General features: G+C 39.8%; 2 protein-coding genes across 3 annotated transcripts; one reads left to right on the forward strand and one right to left on the reverse strand.

The window, feature by feature from the left end:
• Nucleotides 1-45: 45 nt before the first annotated feature.
• CENPQ (centromere protein Q) lies at nt 46-5,008 on the forward strand. 2 transcript variants are annotated; one of them, XM_040058596.1, is made up of 9 exons: nt 46-137; nt 1,087-1,242; nt 1,558-1,615; nt 1,750-1,864; nt 2,020-2,088; nt 2,632-2,761; nt 2,972-3,091; nt 3,356-3,433; nt 4,009-5,008. In XM_040058596.1, exons 2-9 carry the CDS (start codon nt 1,120-1,122, stop codon nt 4,135-4,137), a joined length of 822 nt encoding a protein of 273 aa, XP_039914530.1. In that variant the 5' UTR covers nt 46-137; nt 1,087-1,119; the 3' UTR covers nt 4,138-5,008. The 2 variants fall into 2 exon arrangements, with proteins under 2 accessions (XP_039914530.1, XP_058275788.1); XM_058419805.1 differs by having other exon boundaries at nt 1,561-1,615.
• A 1,142-nt stretch (nt 5,009-6,150) lies between these two features.
• LOC120750137 (cytochrome P450 2K6-like) lies at nt 6,151-15,044 on the reverse strand. The gene is made up of 9 exons (XM_040058385.2): nt 14,619-15,044; nt 12,864-13,026; nt 11,633-11,782; nt 11,014-11,174; nt 10,187-10,360; nt 9,468-9,609; nt 8,577-8,761; nt 8,350-8,491; nt 6,151-7,023 (listed from the first exon to the last, which is right to left on the reverse strand). The coding sequence occupies exons 1-9, from the start codon at nt 14,874-14,876 to the stop codon at nt 6,836-6,838; spliced, it is 1,563 nt and encodes a 520-aa protein (XP_039914319.1). The 5' UTR covers nt 14,877-15,044; the 3' UTR covers nt 6,151-6,835.
• Nucleotides 15,045-15,436: the final 392 nt, after the last annotated feature.

Genomic DNA, 15,436 nt, shown 5'->3' on the forward strand with positions numbered 1-15,436 from the left:
CGGCCCCCGCGCACGCGCGGCGGGCGGGAGCGGCGCTGCGCGTGCGCCGCGGGGAGCGCGGGTTTGTTTAGTAACGTGCCCGCGGGCTGAGGCGGGACCGGTAGCGGCGCTGAGGAGCGGGACGTAGCGCCGGGAAGGTGAGGCTTGCGGCGAGATGAGCCGGGAGGAGAGGAAGGGTTTTGTGGAGATGTTATCCGCGATGCCATCCTGCAGCACCGGGGAGCGGGCATTTGGGGGTCTGAGGGGGTATGGGTGGGGGAGGACTACAACTCCCGGCATGCACTGCGATGGAGGGTGAGTATCCCAGGCGGCGGCGGGGAGCGATACTTGCCGGCAGTTGTAGTCCATTCCGATTTGCGGTCTGCCGTTAAAGGTGTCCCATAATATTGGTAGTTGTGGAGGAGGGGAGAGGCAGGGCTTACTTACCTGATTTAGTGCTTATTTAGCTGGTGTGGAGCTTATTTACCTGTTATAGGCCTCACTTGCCCGGCCGGCGCTTATTTGTCTGGTGTCAATTTCGACACTCGCCTGGTGAGAAGTGACAGGACCTGAGTGAGGGAAAGTGGCCTGAGGAGGGGAGAGAAAAGCTGACTAAATCTGAGTCGTGGTGCTTTAGAGACGAGAAGGGTGATGGGGTTTGTGGCTACTCCTTTCTGTGTGACTGCTTTTCCCTCTGTCTCTATAGTAAGTAAGAAAAGCTGTAGGTTTAATCTACATCAAAGACCACTGTGCTTAGGTGCTAAGTAAAAAGTTCTGGTAATTGGATGACTGTGCTGAAAATTAGAAAGATAAATCATAGAATCACAGAATGATTTGGGTTGGAAGAGACCTTAAAGATCATCTATTTATAACCCCCTGCCATGGGGGCATCTTCCAAATGGGGGTGCTTTTTTAGTGGTCCTGCATTTAAGTAAATTTACTGGATTTAGGCTCCAACATTTCATCTCATTTTGGCTCATTTGAGGCTTATTGGGTTGAACCCAATTTCCATAATTTTGTTTTTTAAAGTATGGTTTGTGCTGTATGGGTTATAATTGCTGGATTTAAATTTTGTCTTTGTTTCCTCCTGTTCCCATTGGTTAACAGATAATTAAACCCCACCACACATCTTCCAATAAAATGGGGAAACCGACTGGTGGGAAATCAGCAAAAAATCCTTTTAAATTGCAAAATCAACAAGGACCTCTCAGAAAAAAAAAGGGAGCAGATGAACAAGGAAGTAAACAAGGTCAAAAAAGAAAGGTATTCATTATTTTGGATCAAACAAAGTAGAAAAGTAACTGGGGGGTGGGGAAAAGGAGAAAGCGTTTTTGTGTTTTTTTTTTTTTTTTCTCATTTTTTAAACTGGAATTTATAGAGAATAATTCATTAACTAAGAATAGTCCTCTCGAGGAAATGCCCAGTGTGAAGAGCTCTTTTGAGCAGTCTTCAATAAAGGTTTTTCTTTTGTGGTCAGTGTCAAAGACTTCTGTCAGACACTGGCATAGTGAGTTCATAGGAGTAGATGAATGATTGCACAGTAGAGGATGTCTCAAAGTTGCCACATTTTCCCTTCAGCAGGTCCCTCAGACAGTCACAAGGGAAGTTAAGGAACTGAAAGACTATTCCCCTGCAGGTAGGGTCCTATTCTTTCCTATTAAATCTGAACTGTTTTACTCCTTTGACTCCGGTCTGACTGAGCTGAGTCACAAAGCTGTCTGTCCAGGTTTGACAAGTCATACCTCTCCCTTTTTTCCTTTGTGATAACAGGAGAAAATGGTTCTTCAAAAAAGGTGAAGCTGTCCAGTGCTACAATAGGAACTTGGCAGCCTCTCTCAGAGAACAGTAGACTGTTCCTGGAAAGTATAGTGGATTCAGTAGTACTGTAAGTGCCAAATATCCTGGTGGTTCTTCTTTGTTTCCACAAGGAATATAGTGAAAATAATACTATTACTTGAGCTGGAAGTCAGTGTGGTTTTTCATGTGTTCTCAGTGCTTGCAGGTTTTCTGATGGGAATTCTGCCTTTATTTTCTTTCCAGATCTGTTTTGTCCCAACAAAGGGAGAGAAAAGGTGATGTTCAGAAGCATCTCAATGTACTGAAAGAAAGGTATGAAATTATAAATTTAAAAAAAAAAAAAAAAAAAAAAAAAAGAGGGAGAGATTTCTTCTACCCAGTTGTTTTGTACCACGCTTTGAGGCTGAGCTAAAACACTCACACTCTCTTTCTGACTTAAAGCTATATATCATGTTACATGAAGTACATAAAATGATCATCATTTGGAAGCAGCTAAAAGTCCTCCTCTTAGAACTTAATCTGAAAAGCAGAAGGGTCAGAACTGGGAAAATAATAATCAATGTCAATTTAGAGTCAGGGAATGTAGAGGCCAAGGGAATATAAACCACAGAAGGTCAGTGCAATAGCAAACATGAGAATATTGGGATTTCTTGTTCCTGGTTCTTTCCTTGGACACATACTCCACATGATTTTGGAAAACAATTCAAGGCAGATTTTCTTCCTGTTTGCAACTTTTTACTTCACTGGCATCAATTAAGTATAAAGCTAAAGTGAGATTATTTTTTCCCCAGAATTTTCTTTCTGCTTTACGAAGAACTCCAAACAAACCATACTTTCCTTTTCCTGTAATTAAAGGGTGCTGAGAAGTTTCAGGTCTTTAAAGGTGCCTCCAGGGAAGCTGGGCAACCTGAAGAATATCCTGAGCCTTCAAATGGCGGAGAAACAAATGCTTGAGACAAACGAGGAGTCTTTGGTACAACTGCAGGTATGAAAAGCAAGGAAGGGAAGAAATGACCTGACCACACTGCTGGCAGTGCCTGTGCTGTGGTGGAGGAGTGTCCAGCGTTCATCATTGTCACACACTTTTGCTGCAAAGCTCTGTCTCTTTTTGAGTGTTTTTTTCAGTGACTCTGTGTTCTCTGGGAAAGACTCACTATCTCTAAAGTACATTTTCTTTATGTCTGTTTCATTTTAGGAAGAAATAACTGAAGTGGAACAATCAGCAGAGCGCATTGAGGAAAAAATACAGCAACTGCAGTACAAAATCCAGGTGCTGAAGAACCAGTTAGAGGAAGATGAAAAAGAAGCCAGGAAGGTATTTCTCAAAAATACTTGTGTACTCCTGTAACCTAGAGGAATGGGCTGACTTCCAGAGCTTTCTCAGAGGAACTGTTTCTCAGGCAGTGTCGTTTAAGGAAGGCATCGTTTGCCTTTGGGAATGGATCTTCATAATCTTTCCAGCTTCAGTTGCAGAATTAAGACATTTGGTATCAGAAGCTAGATAATGACAGGTTATTTTCCTACTTGTGTGCCTGATATTTGGGGGTTTGGATTGTTTTTTCACTCTTTCTTTTTCTAGGTATTCCAGGAAAACGGCAGTGGAACACTCCACCTCCCAGAACTCCCCAAGAGCAGTTTGCAGGCACCCACTTTGCAGGTGAGTGTGGAATATATACTTATCTTTTCAGAGACACTTTGGTTATGAGGATGAAGGCAATAGAATGTACTTTTATCCCTTAACCTCTTCCAGAGGGAGCAATTCTGAAAATTCAGAAAATTTGAATAGGTTTTCATTTTCCTTTTTTTTTTTTAGATTTAAACATAAGCACAATAGTTCTCAAAAACAGGACAAAATACTAAAAAACTCCTCATCCCTGGAAGTGTTCAAGGCCAGGTTGGATGGGGATTTGAGCACCTGGGGAGGGTGGAACCTTGTGGGAGGTGTCCCTGCCCATGGCAGGGGGTTGGAACAAGTTGGTCTTTAAGGTCCCTTCCAACCCAAACCATCCTGTGATCTTATAATTTAAGACATTGCATGTCTTTTCCAGGAAGCCCTATGGTCCTGGGGAGCTTGTAATTTCTGAAATATATCTATAACTGCTGGAGGGAGGACTCATTCTATGACTTTGAATATTTTTTGTTTTAGCTGTAGCTGGTCTGCATGAAAGTGAAATTCCTGTTGCACTCGACAAAAGCTGCTTTTTTATTTGTTATCTATCATTCCTTCTTTAGGAGGAAATTTTGAAGATAAAGAATCAGAAGGGCCTTTTAAAGGATATGAATGCTATTCAGCAGTCAGCTGACTTGAAGAACTTGTTAACCCTCATTGAAAAGAGCTATGAGAAGGTGGATTTGCTTTGAGAAGGCAGAATGTGTGGAGTCTCCGTGCTGAGCTGGGAAACTGCCTTCTTCCTAATGGCCTTCCTGTAATGACTGCAGAATTTCTGTTAAAACATTTTCTATTAACATTGGTATATAAATCTGTAGATACATTTTACATTTTGGGACTCAAATGATTTAAGTCATCTGTAATGTTTCTTTTTTTGTTGTTGTTGTTTTTTTTTTTTTTTTTTTTTTTTTTTTTTGACCTGTGGTGACTTCTAATGATGATGTATCCTGTCTTAGGAGAAGGGAGGGAAATAGATCCGGGGTTATTTTTCCAGAATAAGGGAACTGTTCCATTATATTTGCCCTTCTATATCTGTAAATCACTGAAGGCAGTGTCTTTTACCAAAGTAGTTCGCATTTGGGAGTTTAAACCTGAAACAGGCAGTAAAAATAAGCTTATCTAATACTCATTTGTAAATCTGTTCAACTTTCTTACTATTTTTTAATAAAAAGCCCTCAATTGAAGAACAGTGAATAATTTTTATCAAATGTACAAAATTGTTTTTACCTTTTTGTTACTTAATGCAAAAACCAATGTCAAACAACATAAAGTACTTTCTCAGGATAAATACCCTGCTGGAAGATAGCAGTTCTCTTTACACTGACTTGCCTCATAAACTGTTGTTCTTCTATTTACAAGCTGCTGCCACTCTTAATGAGATTAAAGCTAATTGTCTCTCTTTTATGAGGGCTTGAAAGCCTCTATGGAGTTAGAATCATGGAATATCTCAAGTTGGAATGAACCTGTACCTAAACCATGTAGGATCAGAAAAAATAGACTAAGTACTTGCTTTATACAGAATCACAGGAAAAGAAATAAAATTATTTAGAAATATGTCTCAAATTTGTGATCACTTGGCTAGGGGAGCATTTACTGATATAACCCTTTCCCCAAAATAATTTAATTGAGAGTATGGATTAAAAATTTTCCTGCATGCCAGGGAAAGGTTAAGTAAAGATCTACTCCTTTGCTTTCATTAAGGGTGATTTACTGTGTGGGTTTTGAACTTCCTGACCCAGATAGAGACCTTTTCCTTTTTTAATTTTTTATTTTGGAAAGAAAGTGTGGAGGTGGGCAGTGAGTAGGAGTCAGATTCAGCTTCCACACAAAGAAGTTGAAATAGTAACTGAAGAATGAGCTTCTGCATTTCAGCTCTGGATAGTTACAGAGGCGAGCCATAATTACTTCAATTTATTTTTTCCCCCCCTGATGCTGGGTGGTTTATGATAGGCTGGCTGTGGGTATTGTTGCTTTGGGGTTGTCATGCACACCTAAACAGGGCACCATGAACCAGGGAGCATAAATCCAGACGTTTATTAGGTGGTTTTAGCTCAACTTGATGGTGGATACTCTTGGACAGAGTTGCAGAATGATCGGATTGTTGGTTTTGATGAGATTAGAGCCTCTTTCAGAAGGTTCACTGTTGATATGTGTGTGTGGAGCTGTGACCATAGCTGTGTGGTTTGACCTGGGAGCACCCGAAACTTCAATTTCAGAAACTTGGCTTTAAGTAGGTAAGGCATTTTCTCATGTGTGTATACTTTATTTACTGAGTTTATCCTTTTAAGGAATACTCTAGGAAAATCTGAATGAACCTCTGGATTCAGGTCAATTTTGCTTTAGGTTTTTCCTCAGAAGTGATCCACAGCAAGTACAGAACTGTGATTTTTTTGCATGTGGAAATGGAAGGAGTAGGGAGAAAAGCCAAGGGAAGAAGCTGAGGCACTGGGGAACATCAAGATATCCAGCCCATCTTCAAACCCAGCTGACTGCCAAGGTCAAAAAGCCCTTCTCCTCTGACAGCCTGAAACTCTGAACATCCCACATTTATCTCCTTGTACGACCTGAGCACAGCTTCGTGGTTCGCATGTCTTTTGGGAAGAACCTGGACTTGGGAGTATTTTTTGGGATATGCTTTCAACAAACACTCAGTGAAAATAGCAGCAAGAATAAGAAAGCTGAAGGTCTGTATTATTTAGCCCAGATTAGGTGAACTAAGAGATCAATCCATGAGCCACCAATTACTTCACACTTCTGTATTGGGGTTTCCAATACCTCCGAGGGTCCAACCCTGTTAGGAAAAATGGCTTAAATCATATAGGTAACCAACATCTCCAGACATGCTTTGTAAAATAAAAGGTTTTAATAATCAATGGAAATAATAAACAGATACAGAAATGCAGGTCGAACACAGCATAGAGAGCATTCTAACACTGTTAAGGCAGTCCTGAAAGCCCTTTGGTTCCTTTGTGTAGTCTCTTTATTTAACAGTCTAGGTGGGTTCTACTGGCTAATTGCCAGTGGGGAAAGGTACAGACTTTGAAGGACAGTGACAAGGTCCAACAGGTGCTTCTCTCTTGGCATTGAGTCAATTACAAAGAGGAAGACACAGAATTTTCTAGTTTGGTTTCCTTACATGTTTCAGGTAAGCTGAAACCCTTTTCCTTATGCAGGAATGCCCACTCAGGGATGGGGGGTGCATTACATTTCTGGTCCATTTATGTCCTCTCCCAGTGAAGAAAAAACAAAGGAACACCACTTTGGTTTAGAACTACTGGAAACCGTAATTGAAATATGGATTGTTTTGGTCAAAGAATTAAGAAAACAGATGTAATGAAAGGATAATTTAAACATTTTAGAAACATTTAGAAATGGATGCTGATTAGAGCTCTAGGAACGTGCTACAGCACACATTTTATAGGGTTTGGGGATGACATTAAATGAAATGGCAGGGCTGAGGTCCAGGTCTGAGCTGGAAACTCCAGGTGGAAGGCAGAAGTTGAACCTCTGCAGGAGACTGGTGAAGAAGAGGAAGAGCTCCATTTTAGCAAGAGTCTCCCCAGCACAGATCCTCCGCCCTGGAACAAAATGCAAAAGGACCACAAGAAAATCAGTGAGAGCTGCTTCTTCAGTACTGGAAACTATCCCCCCCCCCCCCCCCCCCCCCCTCTTTTATCAACTCTTGATCTGAAAAAGTTGAGTGGGAATCCAGAACATTTAAATGTTATATCCTAGATATGAATAAAGAACACAGTAGATTTTAAAAGTCTGTTGGATACAAATTATCAGAGAGACAGGATTTTGATCTTCAGAGGCATCATACCAAAGCCAGCTGGTGATGGGTTTTTATTTTCCTTTGTCTAAATGCTTGCATTTGGAGAGAAATATATGGAAATGTAGTCTGAATTCCTTAACTCTAGTTTTCAATAAAATCCAAATTTTTACTTAATTTTCACATTTTTCCTCTACTTGGCCCAATTTTTGGATCCTGAACTAACTGGTTTAGTCTAGACTTTAAGTCTATTAGTCAACTCCTAGGCAATTTTTTAATACTAAAATTTGTCAGCAAATTCCTTGAAGATTCACAAATGCTGGCCAGAGTGGGACTAAGAAGCAAGGTGGAGGAGATATGCTATGGATATTCAAAAATAAATATAAGTTCTGCCAAATCCAGTAGCTAGTGAACTGCCTTACTCATAGCATGATGATTCAAGGCCAGAACTAACAAAAACCTGAACTAAAATTTGGGTTTAAAACCCTTGTGTGACAAAAAGCGGAAAATGGAGAGCTGTTGCACGGCTGTGATATGAAATAAGCCCTCCAGGGAATGTCCAGACCTGACACTCCATGGATGTGCTTTCAGCTGGGACATGTAGACTTAAGTCCGGAAAAGAAGATCTGGGAACCGGAAGTGTCCTAAGTTCTTAAGAAAAAAAAAAAAAAGGTGTACTGGATGGTGAGTATGACAAGAAAAATCTTATTCAAAGATCGTACAGAGTTGAAAATATACAAATAGGGTTGATAAAAAAATTGAGAGTGTTGAAGATATGATAAATAAATTAGCCAGAGACTGATGTATGGGAACCTAAAAAGAGAATTACAGAGCCTGCAAAGCAGGGGACATGCCAGAGAAGCAGCAAGGTTAGGATCTCCCATGATTTGGCAAATGGTGCAGGCATGTAAATTCAGGTGAGCATCACACTCTGGGCAAGCCCCTGCTGTCCTTTGTTTTTACACAGAATTTGGGGGTTTCTATGGCAACTCCCTCTTGTTGCCACACCATATGAAATCTTGACCCAGCTGATATTTTTTGTGACTTTTTAAAAGGGATATGGAAAAATGAAGCAGGAAATGCACAGAAGCATCTTTGTGCATGTCTTGTGTAAATGTAAAAGAGAAAGCACCTGCTGAAAAAGGCAGGAAAGCATCTTTCTTCACAAATTTCCCATTGGCATCAAGGAAGTGCTCAGGGTAGAACTTGTCTGGTTTCTCCCACTGCGACTGGTCTTTCAGGACTGAGGTCAGTAAAGGGATGACATAGGTTCCCTGCAAAATAGGACAGGGGAATGAATTCCTGGACAAATTCAGAAAGAAGAAATGTTTAAAAGAAGCAATCCTGTAGGCATCTCACCTTGGGAATGAAATAACCTTTGAGGGTGACATCTGCAGCAGTCTCATGAGGCAGATCCAGTGGCAGGATATTGGCAAACCTCTGAATTTCATGGATGACAGCATCTGTGTATGGCATCTGAGTTCGGTGCTCGATCCGTGGGGGGTTGGACCCTATCACTTGCTCTATCTCTTCTTGGACCTTTTCTGAAGAAAGAAGCAACTCTCAGGTAGAAGGACTCATTCACCCCTGAGACGCAGACTGCTTTACTAATGTAAAGTATAATAGACCTATAATATGAACCATAAATTCTCCAAAAATTGTTTCTTTTGTTTCAGAAATAATAGGAGGTAAACAAGATTACAGTGTTTGATTGATTCTTTACCAACAAGAAACCTAAAGATTTTTTTTCCTGCCATCTCTTCTGTCTAAAGATCCATGTTCTGCCCAAGGGTTGTCTTGAAACCCCCATTTGACCCCAAACAATGCTGTACTATTGGCTGGAAAGGAGAAGTCAGACAAGGGCAATTCCATGAATCTTCTCAGGTCCCTGAAGTCTCAGTACAGTCTATTTAACATCTGCACAGGCCTTTGGTTTCTGAGGGAAGCCTGGAACCAAACCATTGACCAACACAGGACAGCTCTTTACCTATTAATTAATGAGATTTCCCTAAGCAAAGGGCCTGGCCTGTGTGAACTCTGTGTTCTGCTGCTGGCTGACCAGTGTGACCCTCACGGGGTCTGAACCACAGGGCACAGAGACAATAATTGGCTGGAAATCTCAGCTTTTTTTAACTTAGTGTGTTGATCTTAATGTAATTTAAGTGATTTGACTTAATGTGTTGATCCTCCAGGTTCCTCTTTGGTCCCTAATACCCTGAGTATAACAGTATCTACCATTAAATCACTTACTCTGGATTTCAGGGTACTTTAGCATCAGCAGAAAGCCCCAGTTTAATGTGGTGGAAATTGTCTCAACACCAGCAGTAAACAAATTGCCCACCAGGCTCAGCAAGTTGCCATTATGGAAATACCCATTGGTAGTGGATTTCTCCTGAAAGAAGTGGTTGAGATAAAAGGATGAAAACTCAAAGCTTTCCATGTGAAAATGCAAGTTATGTAGATAAACATTTGCTAAGATACAAATCCTCTGTTTTAGAAAAAGTGTGAAAGAGAAGGAAGAACTTTGGGTTTGTGCCTGGGGGAGGCTGCTGACATATCTTTGTATTTACTGGGACCATCTGCAAAGTGAGTTGCTTTCCCCATGGGAAAGGTAACCCAGACATATCAGAGACCCCAGATAAGTCCCAGTAAAGCCCAGGTAGTGATTCCATTCAGTAAAAGAGCCAGAAGAGCTGAAACAACAGAGAGAGCAGATAAAAAGATGCAGCCTTGGTAAATATATTTATACAGTCTGAAGAAAATAAATAAGGATAAATGTTCACTGATTAAAACAGGTTGGAACTTCAACAGCGTGAAGTATCTGTTCAACTCTACCACTTTTTCGTATGTATCTTCTCAAAGACAGCTTCCCTAAGGAAATTCAGCTGTAATTGTAAGGGCTGAATCAAAATTGCAAATGTCTTCACAGAACCATAAAAGATGGAATCAGTGAGAAAATAATCAGTTACCTCCTGCTGTTTAATGAGGAAAGCATCAATAAAACTTCTTTGGTCATTTTTGTCCAGGTTTTTGAGGTTCTCTACAAAAGTAACTCGCAAAAAATCATGGAATTCATCTCTGTTTCGGAGGAGAGCCTTGTTAGCCCTTAGGAGGAAACCAAGGTATGGGAAGATATTGTACATCTACGAGAGTGGAAGTTGTTAGAGAAAGTTTATCAGCCAGAGCTCTGAAAACATTACAGAAACAAATTAACAACATTTGGCCTTCTTTGCAAATACTAAGTCAAAAACTTAAGATTAATATTTTGTTTCTTAGAACACGAAAAAGTGACTGGATGAATTTGTGGTAGAAAATTCATCAAGAACCACCGAATACATGTAAAACTCTTTCCCCAAATTACTATTTTTCAGGAGTAGTGTAGGTGTCAGGCTCAAACAGCTTCAAGCTGCCACCAGGCAAGTGGAAATGTTGGCCAGCAACTTTTTTGTTGTTTTAGCCAACTCTTTCACTAACAATTTTATTTTCTTTTTTAAAAACCTAGATAAACATAAATCAGTCCAGAATATGGGAAAATTACATGCAAGTATCCAAAGATATTTTTCACTCACTAGCACTCTTCAAACTGTATCTTAAATATGTTTTTGAGAGACTGGAGGCTTGATTGTTGACTTCATTATTCCCAAATTGTCTCAGGGTATTTTATCCAAGACAGTGCCTTGTAAACCTATTATCTCTCAAAGTCTCAGATTTCCTGTTTAACAGAAGAAACTGATCACAAGTATTGCTATTTTTCTGTGGCATCCAGTGGAACAGCATCATAGATGTGAATCATTACCGTAACTAAAGGTTTCCCAGCAAGCCTCATGTTTTCATTGGTCAGATTTAGAAGTCTCAGAAATCTGGAGTCTTTGTAGTCAAATCGTTTTCCAAGCAATATTGACACAATTATATTAGCAACAGCTGCATTAATTATTTTGCTGGCATCAATGGGATTTCCTAGACAAGGAACAAGAGAATTTATTACACTGTAATAAATTCATGTAATTTGTAAATGTAAATTTATTATTAAATCTTGCTATTTATTTGTTATGCTTGATTTCTATCATTGATTATTATCCAATGTCAGAATACCATACCAAGACACAAAAGTGCCAGAGGAGCCAAAGTCATCAAACTGATGCACATTTCATAGAAAAGTCTCAACTTGAGAAGGCTCAAAAAGCCCCTGCATAGTTAGACAAAACCTCACAGGTAGTGAGGCCCTGGCACAAGTTGCCCCACTCCTGGAGATGTTCCAGACCAGGTTAGACAGGGTTGGGAACAACCGGGGATAGTGGAAGATGTCCCTGCCCATGGCAGGGGGTGGAACTGGATGAGCTTTAAGGTCCTTTTGAACCCAAACCATTCTGTAGCTCTGTGATTCTACAGATTTGAAGAATGAGTGATCCACCCACCCTTGTGTGAGGCGATGGTGTCTGCCAGGTGCCCGTACTCCTCCACAATTCGATCCTCAATGGCCTTTTTGCCCATCCCAAAGTCTCGTAAGGCTGTGAGGGTAAATCTTCGCATCACCTTCCAGTTTTCTCCATGAGCAAAAACAACCCCTGAGACCAAGAGAACATTTCAAGGTGGCAGAAGATGTTAATTTTGTAGGCATAGAAAGGAGATGTTTAGTAGCAGTCATTTTTAAAACAAGTTAAATTGCATCCAGATGAGGAGAAATGCAACTAACTATGCCTTAAGTATTTTCAATCCTCAGCAATATTTATGTAATATATTTATTACACAAAGGATACATATTTAAGCTTTATTTAATCAAATCTTAAGAATATATATCTTCAAGGACACTTGTCACTGAAAGAAAGTGGACATTGGAAATTTGAGTTCAAACTGCTGGGCATCATAGTTTGGAAGTGGAATTGAACTGAGATCTCTGATGACTGCAGGAAAAAATTAAGTGGGAACAAATGTCTTAAAACGTCCACCATCAGTTTTTTTCACTGAAATTATTACATCATTTAACTGATGACCTCAACTATGAGGGTTAAAAAAAAAAAAAAAAAAAAAAAAGTGAAAAGTTTCTATGCAATAATATGATCAAAAGATGCATCTGTTAAAATATTCACAGAATTATTCCTGAATTTCTCCAAAAGCTTGCGGAGATATAAATATGAAACTGTTATACTAAATTAGAACGAAGTTTGGGTGCGAAATTTTTATTTTGAAACCCAGCTCTGTAGACATTATTCCCTTTTTTTAAAATAAATTCACAGTTCTCTATGTGCTACATGCTACCTATTGTCACATTCTGAATTTAAAAGTACTATTTACCACTGAAATGACAAGCAACAGTAGGAATTTCAGAAAACATGGTTCTATGATTAGTCCAAAGTAACACAAGTCCAGAGCCATATCATGAGAGTTAGAAATGCTTCTCTGGCATGGATGCCCTGAAAGTGTGTCACTATCCATTATCTCTTGCTGTGGTTATTTTTAGATTTATGGTTGTTTTGTTGTCACTGTCAGTAGCTTCAAAGTTGAATAAGTGTGCTGAAGTCAATGAAATTGCTCCCTATTTCCAATGCCTTTGTGATCTCTGATTTGTCCCAGCTCCTGCTTCGTCTATAGGAAAAAAAAATAAAATTGAGTAGGTCAAGCTGATAAGGAAAAATAAGATCAACTTACCATTTCCTTTGGTCAAATCTTCAAAGATTGGGATTTTAGGTCTCTCTGCAAATGCATCTGCCTGGTTTACGAGCGCTTCCTTCACTGTGTCATAGCCAGAAATCACTACAATTCTCCTGTGCCCCATCTGAACACTGAAGACTGGACCATATTTTTCAGACAGCTGTCAGGAGGAGAGAACAGTGATTTATATATTTTACAAAGAAATTCATCACTCTTTCCAGGGCTGCTTATTTTCCAGTCCTGCGTCTGGGTTACTAACGTGGCAGATATTTTCCTGACTACAGGGAGAGGCACTTGATTTAAAAGATGGGAATATGCCAGACATTGTGGTGGATAATGACTTAATGCCACAGTTGGGAGAAGAGTTCCATTGTGCTAAATGGAGCAGAGGTGTCAACAGCTGAAACCCCAAGTCTGCAAAGGATTGCACTGAGGGTTCCGTCTTCCATCAGAAACCCTTGTAAATTCAATTTTTGACTCATGTTTTCACACTTATCTCTATGCTATTGTGTTTCTTTTGTGTACAGATTACACCTGAACAGCCTGTTCAAATGTTCACTACCGTTATTTTATTAAAAAATAAATCAGTTTGTTTCTGGGACAGGATTTAGCATTAGATACATTCAAACTTTTTATATGTGATTACATGCACCATGGATCTGTCTCAGAGACAATGTGGTACCTTTTTAGCTGGAACAGGTAGATTTATTTTTATGTAACTCAGTGTTGCTGATTATTCTGACAGCTAGAGGGGGGTTTCCTGACTGCACTCATTTTCTAGTGGTTTTGCAGAGAGAAACAGAAGGCATCTATTTGGCATCAAGATGCAAAATGTTCAGCAAGTGATAAGCAAATACAGCCAGCTGAAATAGCAGGAGCAGCGACCCATATCTGAATCATGCTCAAGTCAGAGAACCAATATACAGAGCCAATATACATCAGAAAGGAATCACTGAATTACAGCAGATACATGTTGCTTCTGTTGGCCTGAAAACAGGTGGAACTTGCTTTTGTCAACACGATTGGGTTGTGTTGGAGAGCTAAAGTGATATTCCAGATATTCCATTTAAGCAGTCTTTTGATTTGTGGGTACAACATTCATACAGGTTTGTTGGTGCAATTACCCCTTTCAAAATCATCAGCAGGGAAGATGTGTAATTTTAATGTCTAAGCAGAAACAACTTTAAGAAAGGAGCAGGTTCATAGAATTCTTCTGACTCAAAGTCATCAAAGCCCTGCAATAAACTGGGTAAAGAAAGCACTAGAAGAAAACAGAAAGATTTATTATTTTGGCAGAGGTTGGTCCTGAATGTTAAGAGTATACAGTTATAACTTCAGCTTTTGGGGAAGAAAAGATGAAAGAGAGTTGAGAACGTTAATAAATCAGTGAAGCCAAGATGCTGCAGTCACAGCTCCAGGTGCATCAATCAGTGGAAGGCAGAGAGGATTACACTACATATCAAAATCATTCCTTATTCAGTTGTCTTTTTCTCTAAGTTACCACAAAAACAAGGTGGACACTTGTTATTAATTTGAAAGTTGTTGAAGGCTGAAACCTGGATGCATGGAGAAAATATTACAGTAAAAAAAATCCATTCTGCATTCAACATTTTCTGCTCAAATAACCATCTCTGGGTCCTTTGCTAAAGGCTGATGCATGGATGCAATACATAGGGTGCAATAGGAGAAACTCTCTGACATCTTGGACTAGGGGGCTTGGTTGATAGGACCATTAGAAAAGAAAATGAGTACCTCTAGATAAGTCCTGTAGGGTCTCTTCAAGTCAAATAAAAGAAGGTTTCCAATTATAGGTAATGGTCTTGGACCTGGAGGAAAATTCTGACTTTGGTTGTTGTCCCAGAAACCTGATGTTTTCAAAATTGAGAGAAAAGCCAGGATCAACACTAAAACCATGGATGTGCTGCTGTTCCAGAAACCTGCTATTTTCAAAATGGATAGAAAAGCCAGGATGAACATAAAACCGATGGAAGTGTTGCTGTTCCAACCCATCTCTATTCAGCCAAGTATTTGCCACAGAAGAGAAAAGAGAAAATGAGGATCTGGATCTCTGTCGTCCTGAAATAATTTCTCTTGAGAGGCTCTTGTGTTAGTCCATAAACCTCTTTTCCAGTGAAGGGTATATTTTAATTGCAGCTGGTTGCTTGTCCTCTTCCCGTGTGCTTCCTAATGAATCCTCAGAAGGGTACAGGGAATATAAATATTTGCTAACCAGTGTGACTGGGTGAGAGTGCGGGTCACTGGGCAAGTGTGAAAGTCCAAGAACATAGATAGCTGCACGTCATTGACCTGACACTTGCTATAAAAGCCATAAATTCTGCATGCTGTCCAGGTTACTGATTAATATTTTTTTTTTTTTCCTTCAGCACAGATATCCTTGATACACTTGAGAAATCAAAATTCCACTGCCCAGGGGTATAGCGCACAGAGTTGTTTTTTTTTTTAAAGTGTGCAATGTATGCATGTGAGACTCACAAGCTGAGAGCAAATGAATCTGCTTGCTGCAGAGTTAAGACAGTACTTATACGCTTAGTGTGAGAATCTCTGTTCAG

The sequence above is a fragment of the Hirundo rustica genome, chromosome 3 (assembly GCF_015227805.2).
Source record: "Hirundo rustica isolate bHirRus1 chromosome 3, bHirRus1.pri.v3, whole genome shotgun sequence".
In the NCBI taxonomy this organism is placed as follows: Eukaryota; Metazoa; Chordata; class Aves; order Passeriformes; family Hirundinidae; genus Hirundo; species Hirundo rustica.

Coding starts and splice junctions, on each gene's coding strand:
- CENPQ (XM_040058596.1), top strand. CDS start 1,120: ATGGGGAAACCGACTGGTGGGAAATCAGCAAAAAATCCTTTTAAATTG. Junction 1,243..1,557: donor AACAAGGTCAAAAAAGAAAG/GTATTCATTATT, acceptor TTTTCCCTTCAG/CAGGTCCCTCAGACAGTCAC. Junction 3,434..4,008: donor TGCAGGCACCCACTTTGCAG/GTGAGTGTGGAA, acceptor TTCCTTCTTTAG/GAGGAAATTTTGAAGATAAA.
- LOC120750137 (XM_040058385.2), bottom strand. CDS start 14,876: ATGGGTTGGAACAGCAACACTTCCATCGGTTTTATGTTCATCCTGGCT. Junction 11,783..12,863: donor AGATTTGACCAAAGGAAATG/GTAAGTTGATCT, acceptor TCTTGGTCTCAG/GGGTTGTTTTTGCTCATGGA. Junction 10,361..11,013: donor CTGGGAAACCTTTAGTTACG/GTAATGATTCAC, acceptor CCACTCTCGTAG/ATGTACAATATCTTCCCATA.